The 19,770-nt window shown below is 38.5% G+C and overlaps 3 protein-coding genes across 5 annotated transcripts; 1 reads left to right on the top strand and 2 right to left on the bottom strand.

Annotated features, from left to right (window-relative positions):
* Positions 1 to 1,634: 1,634 nt before the first annotated feature.
* On the top strand, positions 1,635 to 6,099 carry LOC127758175 (uncharacterized). Of its 3 annotated transcripts, XR_008013642.1 has the most exons (11): positions 1,635 to 1,747; positions 1,855 to 1,964; positions 3,549 to 3,651; positions 3,782 to 3,841; positions 4,118 to 4,180; positions 4,279 to 4,476; positions 4,550 to 4,646; positions 4,726 to 4,940; positions 5,145 to 5,310; positions 5,710 to 5,839; positions 6,083 to 6,099. XR_008013642.1 is itself a non-coding variant. In XM_052283794.1 (9 exons), the coding sequence occupies exons 2-9, from the start codon at positions 1,855 to 1,857 to the stop codon at positions 5,235 to 5,237; spliced, it is 939 nt and encodes a 312-aa protein (XP_052139754.1). In that variant the 5' UTR covers positions 1,635 to 1,747; the 3' UTR covers positions 5,238 to 5,556. The 3 variants fall into 3 exon arrangements, 1 of the variants encoding a protein (XP_052139754.1); XR_008013641.1 differs by lacking the exon at positions 6,083 to 6,099 and having other exon boundaries at positions 5,710 to 6,054; XM_052283794.1 differs by lacking the exons at positions 5,710 to 5,839; positions 6,083 to 6,099 and having other exon boundaries at positions 5,145 to 5,556.
* Positions 6,100 to 8,386: 2,287 nt separating this feature from the next.
* Positions 8,387 to 10,191, bottom strand: LOC127758015 (NAC domain-containing protein 77-like). Its single transcript, XM_052283614.1, has 2 exons — positions 9,835 to 10,191; positions 8,387 to 9,719 (listed from the first exon to the last, which is right to left on the bottom strand). Exons 1-2 carry the CDS (start codon positions 10,028 to 10,030, stop codon positions 8,749 to 8,751), a joined length of 1,167 nt encoding a protein of 388 aa, XP_052139574.1. The 5' UTR covers positions 10,031 to 10,191; the 3' UTR covers positions 8,387 to 8,748.
* Positions 10,192 to 16,391: 6,200 nt separating this feature from the next.
* LOC127758014 (NAC transcription factor 29-like) lies at positions 16,392 to 18,463 on the bottom strand. The gene is made up of 3 exons (XM_052283612.1): positions 18,085 to 18,463; positions 17,650 to 17,957; positions 16,392 to 17,384 (listed from the first exon to the last, which is right to left on the bottom strand). The coding sequence occupies exons 1-3, from the start codon at positions 18,254 to 18,256 to the stop codon at positions 16,686 to 16,688; spliced, it is 1,179 nt and encodes a 392-aa protein (XP_052139572.1). The 5' UTR covers positions 18,257 to 18,463; the 3' UTR covers positions 16,392 to 16,685.
* Positions 18,464 to 19,770: the final 1,307 nt, after the last annotated feature.

Below are 19,770 nucleotides of genomic sequence, written 5' to 3'. Positions count from 1 at the left end.
AAAAGAGTTTTGGGAAGAGTGCAGTTTAGAAATATTTTAAAATCGTATTAAAAATAAATAATATTGAGGGAAAGAATCCAAATAGAAATAAAATTTACAAATATCTTAAATTCAGTTTGAAAATAAATATTAGTCTGAAAATATTTTATGTAGAAGTTGATTTAGAACTATTTTAAATGTGAATTAAAATAAATAATATTGATAGAAGAGTCCACATTTTACAATTGAAGGCTAGCTCTTCTATTAGCTCTATATTAATACTATCAGATAAAAATTAGCTAAAAATCTCACGTAAATTAGCTAAAAAACTACCTGATGAGGTTGGATCTTAACCCTATATCTATGTGACAGGAGTTCGTATAGTCCAAACTGTGAGCAACATTAACAAAAGAAAATATAAAAATATCCAGCAACATAGTAATGTTGACAACGATAGACCATTTCTAATTTAAGGTTATAAATTATTATGAATATACAATACAATATGCCATCTTTAGTAGGTGGAAGAATGTCATTCGAGGTAGTGGAAAGATGCAACTATAGATACAGATGTAGGGAAATAAGACAAACAAATATACATAGGATTTATGTATCTTTGATTTGGTGTATTGCTATGAGAGTACTAAAAATTCCATCGTGTTTGTTCTATGGACATGGGAATTACTATATTAATCATTTGTCATTTTAAATACTTTTTCACAATAGTTTGGTCAAGTTAGGTCAAAGCTCAAAATCATTTGTCATTTTAAATATTTTTTCATAATAGGATGTGAAGTATATATGTTGTTGTACGTGAATATTTTATAGCGATGCTAGCCGCGCAATCTGCGCGAGCCACTTTGCTAGTTTTTACATAAAAAAAAGATTACTGCAGTGTTAATCCCTAGATTACTACTTTTTTTAATCCTAATTTTACATTAAAAAAGTAGCATTTCAGGGATTAACAATGCAGTAATCTTTTAGCAGTGCATAAATAGGAAAAATACATAATTAATATCATAGCTTGTTCGAGTCTCAAGAGAAGTAAAAACACATGATGAATATTGTATCTGGTTGAGGATCTCAAGACTCTAGAGAAATTTAGCTCCATTAGTCTTTCTCCAAAGAGGGTTTGTTTGGATGACTCACCTGCATAGAGAACAACTTGAGAATAAAGGTTAGTTAATCAGTGAGAGAGCGAAGGTGTATTCGAACTCTTCAAGCAAAATATACACCCATTGGCTTGATGTGATGTAATGTAAGCTTCATCCATAGTATCAGTATATTCTTTTAGCGGTTTTACACTTTTTTCTTACAATATTTGTTTGTTTCTCTAAACGTGCAATGTAACACAGTATACAGCATACAAGCGTTAGTATATTTCCATATTATTACTCCAGTAGAAAAATATTCAATACAACCCACATCTGATTAAACAGTTAAGCAACCTATAAATTTCAAAAACAAAAATAAATATCCTCTAAATTTCAATTTCAAAAAGAAAAATTAAACATCCTACATCAGGCCAGGTCAGCAAAAAGCCCAACACGCTTGGGGCCTAATGCTGTCTGGGCTTGGGCCGGCCCACTCAGGTCCACTTCCGGACCCACACGCCAGACTCTCTCGCGAAAAAAAAAAGGTAATCGTGGTTAGCAACTTGCCCTTCTTCCACAACGACGAACAACATCTCGCCACGAAGAGGAGGGCGAGAGCCTCTGCACGAGTCCGAAATCCCCAATCCGGGATCCCTGCTTCTCTTCGCGCCAAGGTAAGATCTCTCACGGATCTCTGTGCTTGGCAGCGCGGATCGAATTTTTGTCATTACTTGTCCTAATTTGTGTTCCGGGGTGTCTAATTTGGGCCCGATCCGATCAGATGGCAGCTGCCTGGGCGGCGGTGGTGGCTGTGATGCTCCTCCTTGCGCAGGTGTCAGCCGCGGCTCCGGTGACGGGGCCTGCCTTCCTTTGGGCGCCCAAGAACTACGGGTAACTTGTTGCCGCGCTTCTCTTTTTCATCGTTTCAAGCCTTAGATCCCTTTTGTTAGATACGTATGTATGAATGTATTATTAATGTTAACGATTTTTAGTGAACTCTGCTGCTTCACTTAGAAAAGCGAGTATTGACATAACACATAACTCTTCATGAGGTGCATGCGATTTACTGCTCTTCTTTTCTTGAACGAATAATGCATATGCAGTTCGTTCCTCATGAAACAGGAGGCTTCATGATCGGATAATTAGTTTCCTTTGTATCTAAGGTCACACCCTTGACTCTATCCCTGTGTGTCGTAGATGATAGAATCTTCTTGGGCATTCCCAGGAGTGATCCTCGCGTTGTCTCATGGGGTCCAGATCAACCACATTCCTTTGAAACTGCATCCTCATCCATCATTCAGTACAAACAATCAATATGGAGGTTTTAAATCTAGAACAACCATAGATTCCATAGTTGGAGGATTTTGGAGTTCTCAACTTATACTGATCAAGCAGTTACTTTGCACAGTTGCACATTTCCTGCTACTACTTCGCATCACGCTCCATTTTGCTGCAGAGAGTAAATGTATAATTTCTTTCGTCAAATTCCAATTCATATGGTGGAGGGTGGAGTAGGGTGGTTGAGAGAAATCTCAGTTGGAAGTGGGATACTGGAAGGTTGATGACAGGAAAGGATGAAACCCATACCCATTTAGCACCCTTTCATTTTTGGTCATATGATCTGGTATATACATAACAAAACCTTCTAGTTAGAACGAAGAACAGAGATTGTCTTGCTGCTTAGGTTTTGTGTTACAGATTTGTTCAGCTTTTGTAACATGCTCACTCCTATTTGTGTTGATATTAGGAAAGTAAAGTAGGGTATCAGTTAAGACAGGCCTCCATTTTGTATTTGATTTTGCACAATGCACACTGGAATATCATGGCTTGCTTCAAAAAACATTACCTGCTTAGATTTTTTCAGCTCAGCTAGGAGCATTTTTATGTTCTTTTTTCCATGGGGCTTGTAGTAATGCTGCACACTTATGTCTTAAGCATGCTTTCCTTAGTACACAGAGGTGCATCCGTGCATGTGGCCGTTAGATATGCTGTCTTTCTTGCATGGAAACTTGCAATCCAATTGAAATCCTGCTAAAAATTAGTAATAGAGCTCCATGGGGCTGGCTCTAAAAAAATGATTTTGTGTTTGCTTCAACTCTTATTTTATATGGACAATCTTTGGCCTCTAATTGAAAAAGATCTTGAAACTATGAGTTCCATTAAATAGGCTATGGCGAGTTCCTGAGCAATATGTTATCCTTATCTGAGATAATAAGAACATTAAAGCAATGGAGTAATGCAACTTCATCACTAATTCTTGCCTAGAGCATATGTTGCACCTGGTCTGTACGGTAGATGACAATGTCATGCATATGAGGGTCACCCATTTTTGTTGGTGCCTCACATTTTCAGTTACTTGCTGGCTAGATTGAAATTACCAGTTCATATAGAAAATATTTGTTGACCTTCTTGTGGTTATTTTAATCAAAGTTTAGTTGTTTAAATTACATTTTATTTATTTACCTTGCTCTCCAGATTCTCTTCTGATGAGGCTAAAGAAATGGTCCACTATCAGACAGTATCCCCAAAGAGCTTAGTGAAATCTGTTCTTGAGGAAGGTGGTTGGTCAAACTTGGTGGTGAGTTGAGTTCCCCCCACGTCCTAGTTGATGCACCTCAATTCACAAACAACTGACCAATTTCAATTGCAGTATCTGCTCTTATTGTGCACAAACTCAAACAATTCATAACATTGTGATTTTATTTTAGTGTTCAAGGGAGGATCATGCAAAGAGTGTTGATGTTGCAGTTCTTTTTCTTGGCTCGAAGGTACTTACTGTGAACTAGTGTTTAGGTCTTCACTGGTTGCAATGTTTACATAATTATTGATTCAGTCCACATTGATCAAAAAATTGGAATACATTTTCTTCATACTGTTTCTGATAGATGATAATAATCAATACTAAGAGGCCATAACAATGCCAAATTCTCTTGTTTGAATCTGTATGTTAAAATTATTGCTAGATCAAGTAATTTATATTATGATGCTGTTTCAATTTTTCAATGCTTCAGTTGAAACTGACTGATAACTTATTGTTCCTGTAGCTACAATCATCAGACATTTCTAAAGATAAGCAAGCTGATTCAACTTTAGTAGACATGCTGAAGGTATTCATAATCACTCTTCTTTTGCCCATCCCCCTTATTTGTATTTCCCCTAGTTGTTATATAACTGAAAAATTAAAGATTTTTATGCTCTTTACTAGAACTCCTTTGCAAGCTCCGAGTTTTCCATGGCATTCCCCTATGTTGCCATGTCAGATGATGACAAATTGGAGAAGTCATTGCTATCTGGATTTGCTGAGAATTGCAACAATTGTCTCGGAAATAATCATATCACCTACACAGACACCTGTTCTGTAAGTGAAGATCTGAAGAAACATCATGACATGGATTCCATTCATGTAAGTTTTTATAGTTCTTTTGGTACTTCTTGCAATTTCTCTTTTCCATTTATTGACCACATGTACATTCCAGGGATTGGTGGCATCACAAACTAAAAAGAACCCAAGTGGACAGACTGATCTGGTTGTCTTCTGTGATGGTGGTTTCAAGGATAACACAAAATCAGAAGGTTAGGTCAAAGATACTAGGTTGGTCCTTTCACCTCAAATATACAACTGTACCTTAATGTTATGCTGTTTTTTCTGTAGGGGAGTTACTTTCTGAGCTGGTTACTCTGCTGAAGAAGTCTGGAGCTAAATATACAATTCTTTATGCTTCTCAGCCCTATGGTTTGCTAGAGAGCCCTTCAAACCTGCTGTTAGGCAGGTACCTCGCAGAGAAGTCTAATACTACTAAACCCGGCCGTGGAAAATGTGATGGGGAGTGCTTAGTAAAATCAACTCTGCTGGAAGGAAGCTTTGTTGTAAGTTGTCCCATGGACTGTTTTTTTTATTGGTTACTTTCATTCTGTCATGTAGACTTAAGCCTATAATGTTTTCCAACAAAAACAGTATAATTTTAGAGGTAGTTGACTTCTCTTATTGACTTTACTGCAAAATTTTATTTCTATATCACTATTTGTTATCCTAGAATTATTTTCTCACAATAGTTCGTTTATGATATGCAGGGAATAGTGCTGCTAATCATCTTGATATCAGGACTAAAATGTATGATGGGAATTGATACCCCATCAAAGTTCGATGCTCCCCCGGAATCGTAAACCTATTTTAAAGCAGATGTGAATGGAAACTCAAGGCAAACACGAGGGGAAAATTGAATAGCTGATGTAGCAGGTCTGTACTGTTAATATAGTTAGTTTGCTACTTATTGCCTTATGTATTTTAATGAGCCAACTGCAATTTGCAGTCAATTTTTGGTGGGATATTACATTTCAAAACGTACACGTGCAAGGCCTGATTTGTACCATATAACACTGCCTCTAGTGTTTGCTGTGTGAATAAGCTGGAATTAAAACCTGTTTTGGAATAAGATGTCACAGTTCATCGAATAAAACCTTGCGATATATTTCATTATTTTCATATATACTGTGTTATTGCAATTGAACAAGTCCCTCAGGAATATCTTTTCTGGAATTGCATTGCATTTGATTCTCTGTAGGTTAAATACAGTCTCTTGTACTCTTTTGCCAGGTGAAGATGTTTGGTTATTAACGGTCGTCGCTTATTCTGTAGGTTATTACTATTCGATCGAGACTCTGGTGCTAGTCTAGCACCCTATCATTTATCATTGCTTGAATCAATCGCGTAATATTTCAATCATATTTCGCGATCCATTACTAGCGTGATTGGGACACTGATTAAGGTACTTTACGCCGGAGGGCTTTTCTGCCTTTCGCTGTTGATGTTACTGTCAGGGAAACCTTATTGCTCAAGTGATCACATTACTGAGATAGATACTTATTGCTATGTTAGGACAAAACAAGAAAATTGATGTACTACACGACTATGCACTCCCTTTCTCCCTCTGGGGTCTTTGTATATATCTTGGCTTAGCACTGAAGTATACCTGGAAATTGATGGCACCTACTCCGTACATAATTTGCAGGAAAGTGATCACGAAATTGCATGGCGATGTCTTCTTCATGTTGTCCCGGCCAGTATAGAAGGAAAAGAGTGAATCGCAAGATAAATATTAGCCCTATTATTTTACTTATTTGTATCACATAGCAAATAAAAAATAATTTAAGGATAATGATTTTATATATATGTGTTCTAAGTTCTAACCACGATAAAAAATCACAAAAACAATTTCAAAATTAAGTTTTAAGATTCAATTTTTCGCTTATAAGTATAATCATAAGCGAAACAATTAATAAGGTCTCTGTTTGCGGAATTGGGAGCTAGTATATAAATAGGCGGAAAATTAACTTCTAAAGCTGTTCCTTTTAACCAAATCATCTATAAAATCATGCCAATCATTGTCAAATTAACAAGTCAGTAAGATTGCAATATGCTACGGATCGTACTATAGGCATTACGTCAATAGTACCACATGCAGCACTGATGAGAATAAGATGAAGGCATGCAATCCAAAAGCAATTCTTCTTTAGTTTGCGTGCTCTGACGAAACTGTTTCCGGTTACCAACATCCTCAACATATGCTGCCACTTGTTCAGATTTTTTTAATAGAAAATGGGTAAAATCTGGCCTCTCATTCAACCGGATGTACGCAGCCAAACCACTTGTTCAGATACATTGTCGAACTACAAAATTCTAGAAACACTCTTCAGTTTGTTAAATACAAACGGCAATGAGATCTCCTTGCTACTATACTGTTCATTACAGTCTATTACTACTCTTTAGCTAGCTGAAACCGACCTTTTGCTGAAAGTAATTTTGGTCAAGCTAGCAACGCTTGAGATTTCCAATTGTCGGCAACAACGACATCATGTTGGCCCATAGATAGGTTGCCACATATATAAGTGCTTGTTTGGCTCTTGGGGACGATGACCTGCAACTCTTAGCTGCAACCTAGAAAGATACTTGATCGAGTTGCAAAGTTGCAATTAATGGACAGTTTTAGCTTTAATTTCAAATGGAACTGAAGGTTTGTAGCGAGCGCTTGGGAGTAAAGAAACTCCATCTTGTGATGTGATGCTGAAAAGATCATGCATGCATGCATGATATTTAGGATAAGAAAAAAATGATGCATAATTTATATGCATGCATTGTTCTGTGTGTTGGATGGTTCCTGCAAGGCTGCAAGTCCAAAAACTGCAATATAGCAAAGCAGAAACCTTGCTTGCACCCGATTTTTATGCATGAAAGATGCCCAGATGCAGGTTGAAACGTATCTCTTTAAATATAATTCATATATAGTTTCTAATCTTACTTTCTTTTTGCATTTTGCAGTGCATGCATGCAAGCTGGCATTCCAAACCCATGGCTGGCCTGATCAGTTATCACTTACTGCTGCTTTATTGGTTACATCTCTCAACTGGCAGATGGTAATTAACTGCATCTCAATCTTCAGGTTTATTAATTTATCGAGGCACTATTATACTAAGTGTCTAAGTTATATATATACATGAGTTCTATAATGTATACATATTGGGCACAACTTTTTCTTACTGAAGAGGGAACAGAATGTCAAAGCTGAGTAAGCAGTAATAGCTGTTTTCTAATTCATCAGAGCTGCCATTACAGATCCAAGAATTAAACATGAGTAACAATAAACTCAGAGCAGCTATATATAGCTAGATACAAAAGATTAATGTTGCGCTATACATGCTGGCATTTGCTACAAACTACAGCTGGCTTGTGTAATTTTTCTTAGCAAGTATGTACGTAGATATATACTACGTACGCGCATTTTTGTGGTTAATTTCCTTCTTTTTTCTTAAAACTTTTTTTTAGCAAAACCGTTAATTAATCCAACGCCAACTAGCTTATTAGTGTATATCACATGACAATATGACATCACCACATGGCCTTGCATGCGCCGTCCAACTAGCTTTGCATATACCGGCCTGGCTGCACGTGATTATCTGACAGTGTCAATACAATTTCTGACAGTAGTTATCTAGCTTGCACCAACCTGTAGTGCTGTGCTTGCTAGCTGTGTGTTAACCTCAAGCCCACTCCTAACTTGTGTAGCAAGCTTACATATACAAGACAAGATTAGAAAAGGAGTAATAAATTGATTGTGCTTTGCACCTGATAGAGATACTGATCTCTGATCTCATTTGTTTTCCGGCCTGCATGCAGTGCACCATTTCTTTTGATTGGCATCAGTCTAATCCAATCAATGTTGCAATTTGCTCCGTGAAATAATTAGTAAGTGACAGTACAATATATAATGATGCAAAGTGCAACATTCGCACAAAAGAAAAAAAATATGATCACAATATGTATAAAGAACTAACAGGAGAAGTCTCATAAATAAATGGCTCCCAAACATATATGTGCCACACCATATCAACAATCAGTAGTAGCTAGCACCAACAAATTAATTAACAAAACAAACACGACCTTAATTTGTATATACAAAAGACACCTATTAAGCAAACGGAATATATAGACGAATGATCTCGCTAGCTACCTAGGAAGAACTAAATAATGAAGCAATCAACAAAAATTAAATTGCACACGCACTTATATTCCTAAATCTCGATGATAATGTCCATGTTCAGTACGTAATTCAGTAGTGCAGTAGCCGAGCACAAAAAATTCTCAGAACGCAGCAGCAGCATGCAGTATATGTATATGTGATTACTCTCGTGATATGTAATGATCCCCATAATTCTCTATCTTGTACTGCGGCACGCCAAGGGGATTCTGCTGCGTAACCCCAGCCATCGCCAACCTCGATAAACCCATCAGCTTGTTGCTGCTCGGCAGTACAGTACTAAAATTCGGGACAGCGATGACATTTTCTAGGGCTTTCACCATTGCTGCCTGCTGCTGCTGCAAGTTGTAGCTGTTTCCAATTCCATGGGCTCCTCCAGGCGTATTATTCCAAGAGGAGACGTGCTGCTGCTGCAGAGGCGCACTATAGTTGCTGCTGCTGCTGCTTTTGTTGATCAAGCTGTAGTAGTTTGGCTGCTGCTGGAAGCTACCGGCAGTAGTAGTATTAGTCGTCGTCGTACTTGCAGAAACGGAATAAACCGCGTTGTTGTTGGGCGGCGCCGAAAAAATGTTGGAAGAGTTGGTGAAGTAGATGCTGGGGTCAATGATGTCGTCTAGCTGAAAGAAGTCATCGCCGCCGCCGACATCGTCGTCGCCGGCTTGAACGACGGAGCTGCTGCTGTTGGGTGTTCCGGCAGAGTACTGATCAACGGCAGGCTGTGGCTGCTGCTGCTGGTTGTTGATGGCTTCGTCTCCCTGCTTCTTGTGGAACACCTTGCACACAACCCATTCGTCCTTGGGATTCAGACGAAGGTTTGGGTGGTGGTTGTGGAGGTTGCCGTGGAGACGGAACTCGTGCATCACCCAGTTGGTCTTGGTGCCCTTGGGAGCTCTCCCCATGTAGAACACCAGCGTCTTCTTCATCCCAACCAGCTGCTTATTATTCTTGCTGCTAATTCCTTCGCAGATGGCAAGCTGCTTGAAGATCTCCCTGTCCTTGCCGGTGGCCTTCCAATATCCCTCCTTGGTGGCCCGGTTGGTTCGCATGCCAGTTGGGTATTTCATGTCCTTGTGGCAGAAGAAGTACCATTCTTTTTCCCCCATCTTCGCCTTGCCTTCATCAAATTAATATGAAAAACAAGCATATTAACATCAAGATCTAATTAATACTTGTGCATCTAAATATAAGCTTTTGGATCGAAGAAGAAAAGAAAAACAAATTTGACTTACTTGGAAGATCCCATGGCTCGCACTTGTTGAGGTCGACCTCGCCGATGGGCAAGGAGGTGAAGCTAGGGTTGAGCAACTTCTGCAGGAGGTAGCTTAAGATTACCTCAGCATCCGTCGGGTGAAACCTGAAGCCTGGAGGCAAGAACAAGCCTCCATCTTGCTCTAATTTCACAAGGGATGTAGTAGACTCCACCATGCTAGCTAGCTAGCTTGCTCCCTAGCTTGAATTGAAGCTAGACTGAAGATGGAGGAAGCACTAGCTCTAGCTAGAGGAGAAGGAGAGGAGGAGATAGCTTGGTGGCACAAGCAAGAAAGGTGGAGACGACGCGCGATGAATGGGAAATGGAACAGAAATGAAGGGGACAAAGCCAGCAAGTTTTATAATGCTTTGAGACCTTTTCCATGGTTTTGAGGGGAAGGCCACAAAAATCTTGGTTAGCAAGGAAGACAAGTCCTCACTCGGTTTCATTATGATAAAGAATTAATATATGTACTATATATAAAGTGTGGCTCTTGCCAAACTAAGTATTTTGTGGCCGTCAAATTAATCAGATTTATATATACTACATGTTGTGCTTAATTAGATCCCCATCTATCTATATTATTATTATATTCTTCTTCTATAATCTTATAATCCGTTTTGCCAGCTAATGCTGGTGACAGCTACGGCTAGGAACCGACCTAAAAGAAACTAACTGTCCGGCTGGAAGGCTTGTGTGGTACGATTGAGGACTACTTAATTAATTTCCATGTATAGTGCTCAGAAAGATACAAATCACTGTTCTCATCTGCTCATGGTATAATAGCATGCCGAAATTTGTTACAGATGTTCAAATTAAATTTATGGCCTTGTTTAGTTACAAACTTTTTCTTCAAACTTCTAGCTTTTTCATCACATCAAAACTTTCCTACACATATAGGCTGTGTTTAGTTCACACAAAAATTAGAAGTTTGGTTGAAATTGGAACGATGTGACGAAAAAGTTGGAAGTTTATGTGTGAAGAAAAGTTTTGATGTGATGGAAAAGTTGGAAGTTTGAAGAATTATTTTGGACTAAACACGGTCATAAACTTCCAACTTTTCCATTACATCGTTCCAATTTTAGCGTGAACTAAACACATCCTATCTAATTTGCCGGTGAACATCGTAAAACTATTACAACGATAGAACTTCCTAAAGCTGGTTATTTGTTTTTATAGGAAATAGTGAGGGAGGTCCACAGTAATTTTTTCTTTATTTAAGATTGAAATTCGCTTCCTGGAAAATTCAACCTATATATAGGACCTAGAGAGGTGCTACTTGAGCATTGTAACCGTTAGGACAACCCCTTTCACAAGCTGGTTATTTTTTTGAGCACCTTAACCATTATTTTATTATTTATGATCTAATTGGAAAGAGAAACTACGTTGAAATAACGGTTTTGACTCTCGAACCCGCACATATTACTTGGCTTAAGGCCGAGTTTAGTTTCCAATTTTTTCTTCAAACTTATAACTTTTCCATCACATCAAAACTTTTCTACACACACAAATTTCCAACTTTTCCGTCACATCGTTTCAATTTTAACCAAACATCCAATTTTGCCGTGAACTAAACACACCCTTAGTTTGCTCGAATGAGGCATCTCTTCTCCCATTCCCTCCAAATGTACTCATGTCCATGAGTACATTTTTGTCTTCCAAAATTTTCATTCTCCCCCGCCCCACAATTTTCAAACTCTTAACATGTCATCAGTCAAGTACATTGATACCATATGTCATATCCTTTTTCACTCCAGCATCGGTTTAGAAACTTGTCTGTCTATCATTCTTTTTTTTAAAAAAATATTCTCTCTAATTGAGCCAAAAATAATATAATAATAGTTATAGACTTGTGGTGTCCTCTCATAAATTATCAGTTTTTAAAGATGTTCTACAGGCTATAGATATGATACATTTTTTTAATGTTCATTAGTAAATACTCCCTCCTTCCAAAAGTCTAAGTCATATTTCTTTTTACACCAAGATGAAGGTGTAGTTAATTCATTCATCATGTGACAAAATCAATAAACATGCAACCCATAAGCACTAAAATGACTTTTTGGGTTCTGATCAAGAATTTAATATAGCACATAGTGACTACAAATAGAACTTAGACTTTTGGAAAAAACCAAAGAATTAAATAGGACTTATACTTTTACACTTTTGGAAGGAGGGAGTAGATAAATTTTAAGTGTCTTATAGCAAAATTTGACTAATATAATTGTTTTTGTCTTTTTCTTTTTCAGAAAGAGTTTGTGCAGGTCTAGTAAGTTGCAAGAAGTTTTTAGATGATTAGCTAGTAAGTCGCAATTGCCATCAGCTCCAATGCACAGGTTAGCTGGCCTTTCCGGACGGGTGGTGTACTGTCTTTCTTCTTGTGTGTGTGTGTGTAATTTCCATGCATTTATATCTTGATCTCTTTTTGACATTAATTAATTGCTAGTATTAGAGCGCCGAGTCAGATCCTACTATGTTTTATACGTAGAGTATGTACAGCTAGCGTCGAGGAAGGGTCGTCGTCATGGGGGAGTCAATAATCACATGCATGCATGCATGGTCAAAGAAAGAATCTGCATGCAATCAAATGAATGACGGCTGTTCATACTTGATACCTGCACTGCAGCCTGCAGGCCATATATAAGCTAGCAGCTGTAGTATCCAAGTTGGTCAGCTCTTAGATCATGAGAGAGTTTCACTTCTAGGTTCCTCTAAGTGGTTTGTGCTTATGCAGTTAGCACGTAGTTCTTTTTTTTTTAAAGAATTACACAGTACAACGCAAACACTCACAACACACGCGTACTCACCCATATGAACATACGCACGTAAACCCTATCCCTATGAGTATCTTCGAAAACTGGACCGGCAAATTCTGGAGAGATTGATGAAGTCACCACAGACGCCTCACTGTCGACGGGTACGTCACCTACCACTGAAAGCACAACGCCAATTTGGTGCACTTCCAATAACGTCGACAGCTTCTGTTGATATTTTCTTATACTTCCTCCGTTTCACAATGTAAGTCATTCTAACATTTTCCATATTCATATTGATGTTAATGAATCTAGATAGATATATGTGTCTAGATTCATTAACAACAATATAAATTTAGAAAATGCTAGAATGACTTACATTGTGAAACGGATGGAGTAACTTTTATTTCTTCTTAATATATTTTGATGGCCTCGATTTCCAAGGAAAAAATAAGTTTCACTTCTCATAAGCTGCAAGCCCTACAGTTAATTATACGGACGGCTAGCGGCCTAGCGCGCACGTGCTAATATATGAAATGCACGTGCAAATGCCCTCGATCATTTTCAGAGCACACAAATGTGCGGTCCATTTTATCTGTTAGGCGCGCAAGTTGCATTTTGGAGGCTGGATGATCAAGTCGAAACCTGACATATATAATTTCTTGACCGCTGACTTATATAATTAGGTAAACAACTCATATGCTCCAACTTAACGTGCGTACGGTTCGTCCAAAAGATAGTACAATACCCCTAGATTATTTGACAAAAATGTTTATTACTAATTGGTTTATCCAAATATTAGTAAGTTTCTTGTTTACTGATATTTCAGTAATGCAACTTAGTTGACCAGTTGTTAACCTCTGTCTTAAGGAGCTACTTCCTCTATTTCATATTATAAAATTTTCTAGCATTGCCCACATTCATATATATGCTAATAAATCTAGACAAATATACATATATAATATATATGAATGTGGGCAATACTAGAAAGTCTTATAATATGAAACAGAGAGTACCTATTTTTATTTATACTAAAAATATACTAAAAGTGATTCTTTTCATGATGTATATGTTAATTCTGAAATTCATAATTAATAAATAACAAGTTGTACTCAATTTGTAATCTTAGTTTTGTATCTTTTCCATATACATTTTTTAGTAAGTTCGAAATTTTAGAATCTATACAAACATAAAGATAGGTTTTTAACATGGCACACAATGTTAATATATAATAGTAATAATGGGGATGTTCAGATTGTAACCAAAATAAACCTTACCAATGCCAAAATTTGGTAAATTGGTAATATTACCAAAATTTTGGCAGGATTATTTCTTATGCATTTACCAAAATTTGGCAAGAAACTAAATGTATACACATTTTTGGAAACTTAAAAAAAAACTATGATTTAAAATGGCATCAATCGGAACAACTCCAATATGATCATCTAATCAACAACTAGATCTTCTTATTAATGTGAAGCTATAGAGTGCCCAACAAAATAGATTCTTAATACTCAACGGATAATTGAAACACGGAGTATATACGATGTATTTGACATAGTAATCCGTATGTGAACCGGACAGCTGGCTCATGCGAGATCTAACACGTCATCAGCTGCTAGATGTATGACCTTTGGATAGATGCAAGAAAAGTATTCCATGCCTAGCTAGCTGTACCACACTAGTTAATGAAGAACCCCATGCATGCATTTATCTTCTTTTCTTTAGAATCAGATCTAAACAAAAAGAATCTGCTCGTCTCGTCTCAAGAAAGCTAAATACTATAATTTATGCTACATGATTCTAGTATCTGCTAATACTAGCAAACAGCTAAACTGCTAAAGAATACTAGAAAGAAGGGGTCTCCGAAATGTGGTTAATTAGTTAATTTCTGGCCCAGCCCAGGAAGCCAGGAGTACGTACAAACTGTCCAGAAGCCAAGAAAATCTGGGACCTTGGGCATTACGGCCCATGTAATTTCTGGCCCAGTTCGCTAAAAAAGGCCAGTACTCTAGATCAGAGTATTGGGAGTTCACAATGGTTATTAACTACACTAGCCACTAGGCAACAAATTATTAATGTCTAGCTAGTGGATTAATTACTGTTAGTTACTTCCAGAAACAGAATCAACCGTACGTCAATGTCACGGATAAACTTGTGACGTGGTGCCACACGAAGATCCTAATAAGCTCAAGCCCCATACATATTTCAATTAGCTTTTCGTAAGCATGCATGCTTATAGATAATCTATCATATGCGTAAGGCATGATGACTTTTGAAAACCTGATTTTGGACGCACATACCCTTCCTTCTTATCTACTCTGATCTGATCGTCAGCACCTTTTAGGCACTACTGCATGAATTGTTATCCTATCCTAATCCTTCACCTAAACTAGTGCACAAGCACCAATTATAAGCAGCCTCTCTAACATGCATGTGTGAGCGTGACTTAATCATCATGCTTTAGCTAGCTGTTTCTTGGTGATTGCTTACTAATTAATCCAATCTGTGGGAGAGATTAGAGGTTGTTGCTAGCTAGCTAGAGCCGTAGAGGTAGACCAGGACACACGATGAATTGAAAGGGTCAGAAGCATAAACAAATCGCTGTCTCCAATAGGGAGACGTGGTTAAAGCAAGTGGAGAGAATCAACTTAGTTTAATTTGGGCTTATCTAGGGGGAAGATGTCATGCTATTTGCACGCTTGATCAACCACTCCGTTGAGCAACGTGCTCTGCCGCCGTCTTTCCGTTGTCCTTGAACGACATAAACAATGCTGTTTTGATTGTTTAATTAGGTCGCTGATGACGCGTGTTAATTAAGTAGGCGCCATTGCGTTTTCGGATATTGGTCTAGCAATCTGAAGCACAGTTCTTCCTCAGTACTGAACTGTGGACAAGACGACCATTAATTTGTCATTTTGGTTGGAGTCGTAGAGATTAGTTGATGAAGCAGCTGGTTTGTCCTGAAGTATTTGACAAATTGAGCAAGAATTTAGTCAGTATTGTTGTTTGAAAGTACAATTGATCAGCGTACTATATGTACAAGTGGTGTTATGCAAGCTACTCCTAGCTGCAGGGCACTCGTTTGGCGCCGATGATCAGAGCCATCTCAATCGGGGATGATTCTAATAGCTCGAGTGGACGTCCACCCGTTTATTGCATGTCAACTAAATGGCTACAAAAAATTTTCAAAAAAATTGGCAAGATAGATCAATATGTAATATATCACTCCACAAACATGCAAGTTAAAATTCAACTTCTACAAGTTGTAACAAAAATAACAAATTTAACTGTAAATATACATATAGTAATTTGAGTTTTGTTTGTTATTTTTGTTACAGTCTGTAGAAGTTGAATTTTAACTTGCATGTTTGTGGATTGATACATTACATATTGATTTATCTTATTCATATATTTTTAATTTTTTTCATAACCATTTAGATGACATGCAATAAACGGGTGGACATCCACTCGAGCTGTTAAAATAGTTTCCCCATCTCAATCTACTCGAAAGGAATCTTGAGCAGGCAAAGGTATATTCCGACCTCAACTGTAAAGTTTATCTAATCCTTTCAAAATGGATAAGGATTGAAACTTTGAAGATGCAAATGCTAGCTAGCCCACCAACTAGTCCTTTGCATAGTACAAGACCAATTATATATCAGCACATTCAGACAAGAACAAATTGTTTAATTTGTAAGGTCCAATGAATCAACGACAAAGTAGCATGTTTCTTTCGTGTGCTTGATACCAGAATAATTAAGAAACATGCATAAAGATTATCATATAAATTGGCTTGAGTACTAGCTTGCACGATATTACCATTTATAATTTACATTCTTGTACATGAAAATGAAAACAAAAAAAAACTCATAAATTAATGCCATAGGAAGAAATCTGAATCTTTCCTTGCATGGGTTACATCAAGAATTCCGTCTGTTTGTCTATCTGTCATGCAACTCCTCAAAATAAATCCAAATGGAACAATCAGTATCTTCCTCTCTGAATCTGTAATTTCATTCGTTGAAATTAATTCACCTCTCTTCAGATCGATCGGTAAACGGATCTAGACGCCTACTAGCTACTGCATCTGCAGATGATTGTTCAGCAGTAGCTGCTGGTTCAGAGGAAATGGATGGCTCAACATATTGCCGTTCTGAAACTGAAAACCAGTCGCAGTCTCTGAAAGCTGCTGGTTGCAGTACCCTCCTCCAAAACCACTGCCCCTTGAATCACTTGGCAGCAGCAGCGGTTTCTTGGCAACATGCAAAAAGTCACTGCTGCTGCTGCTGCCATCATCAAAAGAAGTTGCACTACACGCCATCATTCTCTTCCTCCTCAGGCCATTAACATTATAATTGTTAACGTAACCATCGTGATGATCTAGGCGTGACTCGAAGGCGTGTGGCATGTTGTTGTTGATGTTATAGTTTAGTGTTTGGTTTGGATATATTAGAGGGCTGGGAGGAGCAGGAAGCTCAGCGATGGCGTCGGATGAGCCGTCGAGGAGAAACTGCGAGAGCGCGGCGCAGTCGAGGTTGTTGAGGAGATCGGTGAGGGAGCATGACTTGCTCATGCTCATCGCCGTCATGGGCTGGAAATCTGACTGTTGGTTGTTCATGTCAGGTGGAGCAGGAGGTTGTTGAGAGGAAGAGTTGTTGTCATGGATGTCTTCAAGCTGTTCATCGACGGTTGATCCCTCGGGTTCTTGGTCGTGTTGGTCAGAGGAATTGAAGTCGTTGCTCTTCTTGTGGATTCTGCACAGCACCCAGTCGTCCAGCTGATGAACAATATCACAAATGCAGTAAACAATAATTAGAAGTGTGCAAACTTGCTTTATTTATTTTTAAAATAAAGAATAAAACACAAGCTCAATCAACATCAACAAATTTGACTTTGTAGAGTGAGTTAACTAAGAGCAACATGCACGTTTGCTTCCTTCAATATGCCAATTCAAACAACGACGTAGCTTTCAAAGAAGACGTACGACGAAGAGAAAAACAAATTAATAATGAACTAAAATTAAGTAATTAAATGAATCTCACCCTCATGGTCATGGATGATGCTCTACGCTGCTTTGTGGTGGTGGTGTTGTTAGCTGATGTGCCTGTGAGGCGATACTCGTGCATGATCCAGTCGGTCTTGACGCCCTTGGGGGGCTTGCCCTTGTAGAAGACGAGGGCCTTCTTGACGCCGATGTTGTCGCTCGTCGGAGTTGACAAGATGGACTTGTCGGTGCCGGTGGCCTTCCAGTACCCCGAGCCGGCGGCGCGGTTGGGGCGTGCGCCGTTGGGGTACTTGCGGTCCCTCGGGCTGAAGAAGTACCATTCGTTCTCGCCGAACAGCGCCTTACCTGCAACATCCCATATCCATTTTCAAAGCACAAAACTAAATTTGGTCAGTTTGAAGGCATTAATTTGATCGAGTTTAATTGATACATGGATAGTTTATATATGTATGGTGATTAGTTAGTTAGTTACCAGGAAGGTCCCATGGGTTGCACTTGTAGATGTTGACCTCGGCGATGATTGGCACGGGGCACTTGACGGAGGCGGCCTGGTTCATGAGGTAGTGAACGATGAGCTCCTCGTCGGTGGGGTGGAAGCGGAAGCCTGGTGGAAGGGCAGGCATGGCGCCGCCGCTGCTCGGCATGCTCAGCTCCTTCAATCGGCTCGCCTAGCTAGATTTTTTTTTCTTTTTTTTAAAAAAACAAACAAACAGAATAACAGATGGTGTTTGGTCAGCGTGAGCTGAAGGAAGAAGATGACGACCTGGCTAGATAGCTTAGATTAGGTAGGAAAATTGGCACTAGTTAGGAAGGAAGCTAATAAGCTAAGGAAGAGGAAGGATTGAAATTTTTGAGATGGAGGGGGTAGGGCTCTCTTTTATAGACGCCATGGGCATGGCTCATCTTGATCTTGCTGTTCGGGAGAAAGAGAGGTGGGTGCGTGGTGGGTGCATGGATGGATTACTACAAAGCAATTGATTAATGAGAGCTAATTAACTAGGGGCACAATAGACAATTAACTAGTTATTAGTAGGTGGCGTGGATGTGAGTACCAAAGACTGGACCACATTTGACACTTAACCATGCATGTCAGATTAAATAACTTGAAATTTCAGCGTCCAAGCGATTTAGTCGTAAGTTCAGTTTGACATAGGGTTGTACTACTTGCTACCTCCTTTGATCGTTGCATTTTTTGTCACCGGATTACTATTTATTTGCAAAAGTTTCACTATTTATCTTTTTTCAAAAAAGAATGACATTGTTCTTAGTACTCTCTATGGCTTCATATGTTATTGAAGTTAGTAGCAAATAATTCAAAAAGTCAAATCTAACTCTTGTAAAATTAATTAGTGGCAAATGAAGGTAATACAATGAGAGAGCCATACAAATATATATTTCAATCGTCTTCTATCTTCATTCCAAAATAAATTTATTTTATAATATGAATATAGATACATTCAAAATAAATTTATTATAAGGCGAAGATAAGATACCATGAGAAGAGGATATCGTCAAACCATTAACCATGGCATGATATACTAAAACAAATATTACTCCGCGTACGTAGTAGTACCACCCAAGGACAATTGGTAATGCAAGAAGCTAATGACCTGTCCTTGGCGCATGCATATATAGACAGTAATTATAATTGTACGTACGTGGCTCCACGTCAGCTAGCTACCAGTGGGCAGGGGGGACGAACAACGTACGTGTGGTGTGGATAAACTCATGCATATGGAAGCAAAACAAATGGATCGATCGGCTTTAATTTGTTCTTCACAACTAAAGATGATGACGACACATGCATCTAGTAGTACATGGATTTATGTTGAGCCGTCCAGGTGTCAACTACGCATTGCCGCCAATGATATGTGCACCGATATGATGGTTCCGTCTTGGCAGCTTGTGCGCGTGGCACGCTTTCGACTCTTTCTTCTTTTGTTAGGCCGACCGGTGGGCCCCACCTACCTCGTGGAAACCACCTGCATCGTCCCTCCATTGGCTCTACCCTCGCTTACACTAGACGACAATTTGGTTGACGATTAATTAAAGGGTTAATTGGATCCATGCTACTTTAATTTTGTCCATTCATTAGATCTATGCTATTGTCATCATGTTTGATATTATCATATAGACCAAAATATCTCTAGACGTGAGA

This window comes from Oryza glaberrima, chromosome 12, assembly GCF_000147395.1.
Source record: "Oryza glaberrima chromosome 12, OglaRS2, whole genome shotgun sequence".
NCBI classification, from domain to species: Eukaryota; Viridiplantae; Streptophyta; class Magnoliopsida; order Poales; family Poaceae; genus Oryza; species Oryza glaberrima.
Note: the sequence above shows the minus strand (reverse complement) of the source record. Positions and strands in the feature narration are given on the sequence as shown.

Excerpts from the sequence above, each read along its gene's own strand:
- LOC127758175 (XM_052283794.1), top strand. The coding sequence starts at position 1,855 with ATGGCAGCTGCCTGGGCGGCGGTGGTGGCTGTGATGCTCCTCCTTGCG. Across the intron at positions 1,965-3,548 it reads TGGGCGCCCAAGAACTACGG|ATTCTCTTCTGATGAGGCTA; the intron begins GTAACTTGTTGC and ends CTTGCTCTCCAG. Across the intron at positions 3,842-4,117 it reads TTCTTTTTCTTGGCTCGAAG|CTACAATCATCAGACATTTC; the intron begins GTACTTACTGTG and ends TTGTTCCTGTAG.
- LOC127758015 (XM_052283614.1), bottom strand. The coding sequence starts at position 10,030 with ATGGTGGAGTCTACTACATCCCTTGTGAAATTAGAGCAAGATGGAGGC. Across the intron at positions 9,720-9,834 it reads CGAGCCATGGGATCTTCCAA|GCAAGGCGAAGATGGGGGAA; the intron begins GTAAGTCAAATT and ends AATTTGATGAAG.
- LOC127758014 (XM_052283612.1), bottom strand. The coding sequence starts at position 18,256 with ATGCCGAGCAGCGGCGGCGCCATGCCTGCCCTTCCACCAGGCTTCCGC. Across the intron at positions 17,958-18,084 it reads CAACCCATGGGACCTTCCTG|GTAAGGCGCTGTTCGGCGAG; the intron begins GTAACTAACTAA and ends GGGATGTTGCAG. Across the intron at positions 17,385-17,649 it reads CATCATCCATGACCATGAGG|CTGGACGACTGGGTGCTGTG; the intron begins GTGAGATTCATT and ends ATTGTTCATCAG.